General features: G+C 39.8%; 1 protein-coding gene across 1 annotated transcript in view; it reads left to right on the forward strand.

The window, feature by feature from the left end:
• SAMD4B (sterile alpha motif domain containing 4B) overlaps window positions 1–11,610 on the forward strand; it is a gene marked incomplete in the record, with an annotated part of 1,390,985 nt that overhangs the window by 1,111,976 nt on the left and 267,399 nt on the right. The window contains 1 exon segment of the mRNA XM_044063650.1: window positions 10,342–10,468. Coding sequence (XP_043919585.1) covers window positions 10,342–10,468 — 127 coding nt within the window.

The raw sequence follows: 11,610 nt of genomic DNA on the forward strand, positions 1-11,610 counted from the left end.
AGATATTGAAAAGCATTGAACTGAGAATGGATCCCTGGGGTACGCCAATGGGGTAGGTTGAAAAGATGAGGTGCCTTTTCTCCATTTCACAGCCTGAGATCTATCAGACAGGTAACGTGAGAACCAGGATAGGGTATTTTAGGGGAGATTAAGGTTAGAAAGGTGTCCCAGGAGATGGGTGTGGGAGACAGTGTCAAATGCCTTGGCGAGATCTAGTAGAACTGTTGATACTATTTCCCCAGAAACACGGGCTTGGTTGACTGTATCTAAGAAAGAGAGAAGAGCGGTTGTTGTGCTGTGGCCAGGTCGGAAGGCTTGTTGGGTTGGAGTGATAATTTGGTTTTGTGTTAGGAAAGGCATAAGTTGGAGATGGATGCATTTTTCCAGAATCTTTGAGATTGGGGAGAGGATAGCTATGGGGCGGAAGATTGAGATTATATTTTCGCCACCTTTGTGGAGAGGTAGAATAAACTCTGCACCCCACAGTTTGGGGACATAGGATTCCTGTATGGATCTGTTGATTAGGATGCTAATGGGGGGGGGGGGGGTGATTCCAACTGCAGCAGTCTTGAGAAAGAAAGATGGGATGTCGTCAGAGGCATTGAAGCAAGGTTTTTATTTGGAGAGTAGTCTTTTTATGTAGGAGGTAGAGATGGATTTCAGCTCAAATATGGGAGGAGGGTTAGGGACAGTGGATAGGGTGGAGGCCAGGGTAGAGGGGCTGAGATGAGGGGAAGGATTGTTGTTTGGGAAGGTCTTGTTTAGTTTTGCAATTGAGTTGATAAAGGAGTTGAAAAGAGAGGTTATTTCTAGATCAGATTTGCTGGTGTCAGGACACAGATTGTGTTTGGTACCTGGGTTGAGAAGTGAGTTAATTGAGTTCCAGAATTGTTTGGGGTTTTTGGAGTGGTTGGACTGGAGTTTAATATAGTAGGATTTTTTTGTCTTCGATAATTTGTTTTTTAGCAAGGTTGCGGAGTTGTTTATATTTAAGAAGGGTTTCAGGGAGTTTGTTGATGTGGTAAAGTTTCCAGGATTTGCCTCTTTGTTGCATAAGTTGTTTGGTATCTTTGGTTAGTCATGGGGCGGTATTGGTTTTTATTCTTTTTGTTCTTGCTGGAGCTAGGGAGTTTAGGGCATTTAAGAAGGTGGAGTTAAAAAAGTTCTATGGCATTGTCTAGAGGGAGAGTTTTTAGCGCATTCTAGTTTGTTTGAGGGAGTTAGAGAAAGAGATTGGGTCAAAGTTTCTAAGGTTTTGTGTGTGAATGTATTGGTGTAGATGAGGAGGGGAGTCTGTTGCTAGATGAGGAGGGGAGTCTGTTGCTAGGTGGATGAACACTGGGAGGAGGTCACTAATGGCGTCAGGAATAGTGCCAGAGTTAGAGATTTTATTTGGATGGGTGACTAAGGATCCAGTCAAGAGTGGGACCTGGGGGATTAGTTTTGTTGGGTCTAGTAATGGAGTTGGTTACTTGAGTAAAGTTGAATAGATTGATAGGGTGGGATCAGAGTTAATTTTGTTCCAGTCTATATTTACGTCATCTAGTTTGTAGGTCTCAGACTTAATATTAGTCGAAGCCCATAGGAGGATTTCTTTAAGGGTTGTGGTATTGTTTCCGGGTGGGATGTAAAAGGCGTTGTGGTATTGTTTCCGGGTGGGATGTAAAAGGCCATGATACAAAGGCTTTTATGGTTATTTATTTTTAGTAATCCATTTACTAGCTCTGCATTATAGAACTGAGGAATGGGATTTGGGAAAGGAATGATGGAGAGAAGGTTGGAGTAGATTAAGGCTACCCCTCCACCTTTCCTGATTAAGCGGTCATATCTGAGGGCTTGAAACCCTGGGGTAGGATTTCAGTCAGAGATATGGGGTTTAAGCCTTGTCTTGGAGATGGCAACAATATCAGGTTGGTTGTGGGTTAGCCAGGCATGAAAGTGGGATGTTTTATTTTTGAGACTCTGGGCAATGATAGTAAATAGTTTAAGGGTTTTATGGTGGGTCATAAAGCTTGTGACTGGGGAATTGAAGTGAGTTGGATATATTAGGTCCGGGGCTAGGGTTTAAAGACTGAAGTTAGAAAATAATGACTGACATTTGCGTTTCAGACTTTATACCCTTTAGAAAATTTATACTAATGCAATACCTGTTATTCTATCAACTTTCTTAAGTTTGTAAGAGCAATATTTAAAATTTGTCCCTATTTTTGGGCCTTTGTCCCACTTTTTTTATGGCTTTGTTCAGATTTCTCGCTCCAAGAGGTTGAGAGGTATGATGCTAACTCATAATTGTTTGACACTTCTTACAGACTATTCCATATGTGAGAGATGCAGGTACCTTCTCATTTTTGACGCCAACCTCTTTGTCAGTCTTGACACTAACCTCACACAATGCCCACCATGCCCTACACAGTAAGTCTTCTTACACCAAGGTACTTACAAAGTCCCTGCTGAAATTACAAAGGCCTCCTAGACAAAGGATTGGTGTACAAGATACTCAGCATCACACCAACAGGCAAACATACACACACACAGACACTACAGAAAATACAACTGCAAAAAAGGAGGTCACTCAGTTGACAGGCTGAAACCCTTGAGGCAACAAGGATGTACCCCACTACATCTGTTAATATTTTAGTCACACGCAGACAAAGTCTGCCATTCATTAAGTTGAGCAAGGACAGAGTGACAACTAGATGCTTCTCAGGTGTTTGTATCTGCAGTGTCTCTAGGGCTTCTCAAATCCCTTCACCTTAAGTACACATATGATACTGGTCATTTTGCATGTGGGAGAGAATGACTGAGATGTACCTCCTTGGATCACATAAAAAATTGACACAATAGAGCTCTCAGAATATGCATCTGAAACTGGCCTGAATCCAGTATTCAGCAGTATCCTGCCATTGACAATAATGATGCCACAATGCACACTAAGGTATCTAACAATTTACTGGCTTAGCTACTGGTGTCATTCTAAGGGGGATTCAATACATATCTGCAAGAGAAGAGACAATCAACAACCCTGGCTGATTTGCTAGGGATGATCTGTGCTTCTACCTTCATGGCTTCTGTATATTGCCCAGGACCTTTTCCTCCTCCATATACATGTGTGTATATATATATATATATATATATATATATCTATATATATATATGTTATAAATAATATATAATAATATAATTATAATATATGTTTATTTACACACACACACACACACATATATATATATATATATATATATATATATATATATATATATATACACTCACACACACACACACACACACACACACACACACACACACTCACAGCACCAAGAAACAACATTCCCAACTTCGAATCTGTCCTATCTTGGCTCTCACTGCATATCCATTATGAGACCATTCTACTCGGTGACGTTAATATTGACTGGCAAAAACTATCATCTTCCTCCTTTTACCTCTCCATTAACCTCCACGGCTTTCACCAACTTATCACAAGTCCTACTCTCTTCAATAATAATACTAACTGCTCCACCTCAGACTGGATTCTTACCTCTGAAGCTACCCTTTATCACACCTCCCCCAGTACCTTACCTGCGTAAGTGATCATCTCCCTGTACGAATCCAAAGACATTCCTCCCAAGTGCCTAAATACCACCAATACAGAGACCGTCGTAACCTTTCACCATTCAGTGGCAAAATGTTTAATAACATGCTTATTTCTGTTAACTGGAGCCATTTGAAATATCTTTCCCTTAATGATGCTGTTCTAACTTTTAGTCGCACTTTCAAATTCTTGACTCTGTAGCTCCTTTAAGATAAATCAGAATCAAAACTTCATTCCCTCCCTGGCTCTCTAACGATACCCTAACTCTCAAGAAGCAAAGGGACAAGTATTGGAAACAATGATTGAAAACTAAATCTACAGCACACTTACAACAATATAAAGAACTCCATAACCTATTAAAAAAAAAAAAAAAAAAAAAAAAGCAGTAGAGACAAGGAAAAAATCTATAATGCCCAATTCTTACCCATAATTCTAACCCCAAAAATTCTGGTACTCCGCATCAATAAAATTTTACATCCGGGTCAACCTACCACCCCCCACCTCCTATCCCAACAATACTTCCCAAGAAACTGACACCTTACTAAATTCAAATTTCATTGAATCTATTCAAAAACTAGCCAATACCTGCAAAAGTCAAATCCCATCTCACACTACATACACTGAAAGCAAAAATACCGCCTTCTCTCTCCACCACTTAAAGTCCCTGCTACTATAACTAAAACCATGCTCTCCCTCAACTGAGAAACCTCCCCCACTCTTGCCTACCCTGTATCAATTCTAGTAAACATATCTATCCAAGAATCCACTGTCCCAGATAATTGGAAATCGTTCTACTCCATACCACTACACAAAGGAGGTAACTCCACAGACCCATCAAACTAGACCTATTGCCATTCTCTGTCCTCGCTCCAAAATCCTTGAAAAATGTATTCACAACCAGCTTAAGTACCTAATCAATGAAAACCTACTTACCCCTTCTCAACATGGCTTCAGGCCTAACTATAGCACTTCCACTGCCCTCCTATCCTTCACTAACACTTTTGCTGAAGCCAGGGACAAAAATCTACTTGTATTTTGCCTTTTCCTTGACCTCTCTAAACCTTTTGATATTGTCTCCCATTCCAGACTACTTGCTAAATTAACTGAACTTAATCGCTCTCCCACTAGTATTCTCTGGTTCTGTAGCTATCTCTCAAACAGGCTCCAGTCTGTCAGATGGCAATCCACCTGTTCCACTTTCCTACCTATTCAGACTGGCATTCATCAAGGCTCTATCCTTAGCCCTCTCCTCTTCAATATCTTCACTAACAATCTACACTCCTCCTGCACCACTTCTACCCTCGTGCAAAATGCCGACGACTCAGCTCTCATCTCTGCCTCTGACAGTATATCTAACCTTCTGTCCATCACTCAAAATACCTTCCCATTTGTAGAAAAATGGCTAACTGACCACCATCTAATCCTTAACCCCAAAAAGAAGCTCCTACTATTCCTCCCCAAGTCCCTTTCCCACCACAAATCCACATTCACTGTCTCTTCTCTCAATAACTCCTTTATCAAACCTGAACCACACACCAAACTACTAGGTACTATAATTGATGACCAGCTCAAATTCGACATACATTTTCAGCACTGTATTAAAAAAACTAACCAGAAACTAGGCCTTCTCTATAGAAATAAAAAAATTCCTTGCTCCCAGCTCTAAACCAACCCTAGCACAAGCCTTCCTTCTTCCATGCCTACTGTATGCCTCACCTATCTTTACCCATCTCCAGTCATCCCTACTAACCAAACTCACAATATAACCTCAAGTCAGCCATATAAATCACATCACTGCCTTGCCCTAAAGTATCTTCACTGGCTAGAATTCTCCCAGATTCTTCTCTCCCAGCTACATTTTACACACTCCCTATTAAATAAACCCTCTGCCTTTCCCTCTCTTTCTTCCACAGTATCCCCTTACATCCCAGCTCGTTCACTTCGTAGCTCTGATCAGAACCTTCTAGACCTCTATAAACCTAACAGAAATATTGGGAAACTCCTGTACAAAAACTCAGTTTCCCTAGCTTGGAATAAGCTTCCTCCTAACATCCGTAGCATTAATAGTAGCAACTCCTTTAAAACTGAAGTTAAAAACTACTTCCTGAATTCACAATCCTGCTGTTGTCACAATCCTCCTTAAACTGTCATTTCCTCTCTAATTTTTATCTTTCCTCTCTTCTACTATTCGAAATATGCTGGTCATATTCTCTCCACTCTTGCATATGCAAAACTAACTTGCTTTCTGCACATGGTTTAAAAAATAAATATATATACATATATTTAGCTAGATAGATATATAGATAAATATATATATATATATATATGTGTGTGTGTGTATATGTTTTGCTTCTTTACATGTATTTTGTTTAATTGTACTTTCCACGTATTCCATGTGATTTCTTTATTTTTACAATGCATTTATTTTCTATCTGTTATATTCTTTCTTTGTGATTTTATAAATCTGTATGGTGTATGCTGGAGCTTTTCTCCTCCGGTCTCCACTGAAAAAGGGCCACTGGGTTCAGTTGGACTAACCCGGCCAACAAATGTCAAATAAATAAATGAATAAATCACAGAATTTTAACAGTGGATTTTATATGGGCAGGTGCCATAGTTTTATTTGACCATTACAATTTTTCCACTGTGTGGTGTTGGTCTATGAGTTGCTTAGTTAATTATGTGTCATAGATTTAGTGCATAATTCCTGTCGTCAACCTTAACTTTTGAAAGTGAAGTCTAGAGAGTGACTGGATCAGAATCATTCAAGGCAGAAAATTTGATGTTCATCATTAGATCAGTGTTGCAGTGGACTAAACTATACAAAGATCGTCTTCCCAAGGCCCCGCTACCTGCTTGTCAGACACTTTTTTTGGTAGAAATATGAGTATTGGGTCACAGCTCGTCATTTGTTCCTCATTTGATATACAAGAGGAGAAAACTTCATCTTTTGCTTCAGTTCCGTCTTCACCTGAACTACCAGTGAGTGGCTCTTCTGTAGCAGTATTGGGTTCCTTACACTGCTTATCAGTTTTTCTTAGCTCCACTGGCAGTGTTCCTCGGAGAGCTACTAAGGACAGAGAGGCAGACATGTCCTCTGTTGCTGCTCTGCTGCCCTCTTTAGACAAAAAAGACCACTCTTGGTGGTGGTAGAGGATGGGGTGGATGTTCCTTTGCAAAGCTTATTTGAGCAACTTGCTTCCCAGGGAAAGGACCATTTTTCAGGGTGCTGTTTTTTGGGGGCGGGGGTCTCCCAGGAAAATGCAATATAAAGTTGGTCATTTTTCCTTCAGCTGTGTGTCCCCATCACTTAGGGGAAGGATTGGCTGAATTTGGTAAAGGATTATTTAATGCCTTTCAGTCTTTACATTCCGAGTCTTCCCTTCATGTAAAAAGGAAAAGTTTTCCCTCACTGTTGGATTCTAATACCCAGTCTCAAGGCATGGAATTAGACTGAATTTCTCAAGTTCCTACTCCATTGAGTGTGCAGTCTAACTCTGTGAATTTTTTTCCAGATTCACCCGAAGAGTTGTCTTTTTCTGATACTTTTGCTAGAATAATAATGTTTTTTCAGTGGAAACAAAAAGAAATACCAGAGTCCCAGCAAAGATGTTATGGTTTGCTACAGGTGGATTTTCCTCAGTCTGCAGTTACTCTTCATGTTTTGCTAGGCTGAAAGGATGCTTTCCTTGAAGACAGCAGTTTGCCTGACAGTTGAGCGTCTGCCCCCAGGAAGTCTGATACCTTATATAAGGTCACCCAGACCACAGATGTTTAGTTTTTCAAACCATTAACTCATTCATTCTCAAGAATGAGAATATTCCTGTATACGTGCATTTTGTATGATAACCAAAATTTAGAAGAACATTCTAAAACATGATAGTGGTAACTCCCTTTTGGTCCAGGCAACAGTGGTTCTCCCTTTTTCTCAAAGTGGCCAAAGAAGGTGCTACTAATTTACTCACAGGATAGACTTTAATCATATAGGGCAGTGGTTGTTTAATATCGCCCAGTCTTCAGTTATCTGCCAAAGTAATAGAATTTTAATACCTTTTAGGCAACTGTTTTCTGAGGACACGCAAAGGGTATTAAAAGAGGCTAGGTTAGGACCCATAAAGTCAAAATATGCGCCACCACATCTGACAGCAGACCTGTCACTAGTGGTGTTCATCAAGGGTCTGTCCTGGGATCTCTACTGCTTGGCACTGTACTTCTCAGAGGTCCAGGCAAAGACAAAGGGCCTGTGGCTGACCAAGTTTGCAGATGTCTGTAAGTTGGGTGCTGTCATTGACTCCCCAAATTATGTTAACATATTGCAAGAGGGTCTCTCAGCTGCAAATAACTGGTGCCAAAGTCATGGCCTTAAGTTAAATGCAAAAAAATGTATTATGGTACCATGCAACAAAAACACGGCCTCTACTGATTACCACATCAACGGCAACCCCCTAAGCACACAACCTGTGGTGAGAGACCTGGGTACTCAGGTTGACAGCAATCTCACATTCAGTCATCATGTAGTGGCAAGTAAATCTCATAAGTAAAGGGATTGTATCCAGGAAAAAGGAGGTTATAACCTTTCTGTACTCCTTCCTAATTAGACCTATAATTGAGTATAGTGGCAAGTAAATCTCATAAGTAAAGGGATTGTATCCAGGAAAAAGGAGGTTATAACCTTTCTGTACTCCTCCCTAATTAGACCTGTAATTGAGTATAATGCCCCATTTGGTATGTACCTCTCCAAACACCTGCACCAACTGGAAAGGCCACAGAAATACCTCACAGACAATCCATGGCCTCCAACACCCTGTCCTATGCGGACAGGCTGTAATCACTATCACTCTACTCAGTATCATACAGATTGCTCAGAGGTCATCTGTGTCTTGCCTACAAGGCAATATCGGACCCTGCCCTACTAGAGATGCTCCATATCTGCAAGTCTAACTCTTCGCGCATTACCCGTTCAGTAGGCCTAAGTCTAATATGCAACATCAACAAAACCTACTGGAGAGACAGGTTTGTCTCCCAGAGGCTGCCCCATTTCTGGAATAGACTTTCCATACATGTCAGAGTACCTCGCTGACCCTCTTCAAGCTCAACCTTGATGAGTGGATGGGAAACCACAGATTTGTCCCAGAGGTTCCACCTTTGTCCTTCATTGATAGGGGCAACAGGTGCTGACTGAGGTTTCTTTTTTGGGGATAAACTCTTGGTTAGGCTTGTAAGGTTCCCAAGGTCATTAGTCTAGTAACCTCCTATGATCCTAAGAAACCTACTAGAAAATCATATTTAGATAAGTGGAAAAGATTTTTCAATTGGTTCTAAAGTAAGAATTAGGGTTCTTTTAAGACCTAGATGCCTCTGGTTCTGCAGCATTTGTGAGAGTTGTCCTCTGGTCTTTCTTACCCTTCTGCCCATGGATCATCCTTTCTACCATGCCTCCAGTCAAACAGTTTTTGAAAGAGGTTTTACATATCTACCCATCTGGAGGACAGGTGGCTTCTTCTTGGGAATCTTAATTTTGCACAGGGGAAACGTGCATTTGTTTACTGTTTGATTTGAAGTTATTATTCTGGAAAATTCGGACACTTGAGTTGCAGTCCAAGTAATAATAGATAAGAAATGTGTGAATGAATGACAAAGAAACCAAGGCATGAATGTCTGCAAAAGAGGCGTATCTGAAGCAAGCAGTGAGAACCCTACACTGCTAAGTATTTTTTGATAACAGCATTTTCCAACAGGTGATGTGGAGTCTGATGGCAAAAGACAAAGTAGTTGTCAATCCACTTAGTGTTTGCCCAGCAACAATAAAACCCACACTCCTTGGAGCAAAGGAGATGAACAGCTGTTCCATTTCGTGTGCTCCAAGGAAGGGTGGGCTTTGCAGTTGGTGAGTACCTCATCACCCATTTATGTTACTGCTTGGACCATAACTCCAGTGTCTTAATTTTATGTCATGGAATTTATTCTTCTGAACATTCTCCTAGTCACTATTGCTTGCAATTTTTTTCCTAAGTATGTTCCACTGCGCTACACTTCCTTGCATCAGATCCAAGCGATGAATATTCCCTGTAACAGTTGATATTGGCCTGTGATACTGTCCTTCCCAGCAAGCTCTAATTTACAGTTTTTCCTGTGTTGAGTTCCTTGTAGTATGTTGGCAGGTATTTATTCATGCATCTTTGTGCATTTTTGTTGTGTCTCTCTCTTCTTTTGTATTGTACGCCGTGGTTGTGATGAATCCACGTTTGTGGGAGTTTCACATGCTGATACAATTCTCAATGCCACAGCGTGTGCTGGAAAGGATGGAAAGCAACACAAGTTTCTGGATGCAGTAGATACAAGAAACGTAGACTGTGAAATGCAAGATATGATGACTTAAGTGTTGCAAACTTTTTTTTTCATGTTTTAGATATCTTGTTTCAGGTTAATGATGCAGATAACTTTCACATACTAAAACTGATTTCTGTTGCTTTTGGAACATTTAGATTAATACTTGGTAGTTGAATTTTTTGATGCTCTTTACTCTTTCTGATTGACTACTGTCAAAGTAATTCTTTAGAGAATCTACTTTTTAGTATGTACCCATCCCTCACGTCAGCTTATAAAATTAGTTCTCAGTTTAAGTTAATATTTACTATAATACTGTGTAGTTTTTATTATAACGAGTACCTGGTATAACCTGCCTCCTTTTTTTCAGTAGTATTGTTATTAGCTATTTTTTATATATTTTTTTCTATATTATGTTTTTCCAGAACCTGTGGTTTGCCAACCCTGGTGGTAGTAATAGCATGCCTGGCCAGAGTCGCAGTTCTGTTCAGCGGACACATTCATTACCAGTCCACACGTCTCCACAAGCAATGGTATTGTTCCAGCAGCCAGGTGGGTATGCTTTTGGGATGATGTGAGTTCTTGACTTGTTCTGTATCTTTTTTCTTGCTGAGCACTTCAGCTGAAAAAGTTTAGAATATGAGCAGTTAAAACTGACAGGAAGTTAAACATGTGATGTACTGTATCATTGTGAAGTTTGAATCGGTTCATTGTCATTGATCTGAAGCAATAATTAAGGCCTTCAGGGGTCATATTTACTGACTCCAAAAACAGAAATAAATTAAGATTATGTGACACACATCCTTAGCAGTTTTGATTTGATTTTGTTTAACAGAATGCTGTAATGCTTTTGCAGATTGACTGCATTTTCCTAAGAATGGTACAGTATAAAGTTCAGTGCTGATTACATCTGAGTGATGCCTCCAGGTGCCACATTGCTCATTTGTATTTGCATCAGTAATTCCAAAATCATTCTGCATACAAAGTATTGAAAATTTTCATGATAAATCATGGGTAAAGAGATTTTAATTTTTGTTCATATAATATTTATATTGCCATTAATTGCATTTTTTTCCTAAATATCTCAACAACCAAGTAGCACAGACAAAACTGCTTAATCTCATATGAAAGCTCTCAGCTAGATATACAAAATGCTGTCAACAGTGTGTGCGTGTGGTTGCCGAGATATTTTATGTTGTTTACAAAGTTTTGCAAACTTAATTTTTGCTGTGTTTACGACTTATAAAATCCAGTTTAAGATCTAGAATTAAAAAATACTACCACTATGCAAATAGTTTGTACTGAAAAGTTTGCAGTTTATGTATGTCCTTCTGTTCAATGTTGCATTTTTCTTTATATATGGGTTGTATTCCAATATCGACCCAGCATCCAGCTTGTATGCAAAAGCTTCAAACTACTGCCTGTACGTGGGACATAGCACGTAGGCTTAGGGAACGTCAGCCATAAAAGGGATGTCTGCACCTACCACCTTCAGAACTTTTACATCACCATTCGGAAAGGTTGACTTGTACGTTTGGTCTGCCGTTTAAATCTGTGTTTTATTCCTCAGCTTCAGATAAGCACCCCATTGGGGATTTATTTGCTTGCTTCTGCCTTTTGTTATTGTTAATGTTATTGAGAATGGGCAAGTGTAGGTGTGGAAGGCAAATTCCATATAAGAATAGTCATGAGCT

Source organism: Protopterus annectens, chromosome 1.part0, assembly GCF_019279795.1.
Source record: "Protopterus annectens isolate FY-2018-M chromosome 1.part0, PAN1.0, whole genome shotgun sequence".
Classification (NCBI taxonomy): domain Eukaryota; kingdom Metazoa; phylum Chordata; order Ceratodontiformes; family Protopteridae; genus Protopterus; species Protopterus annectens.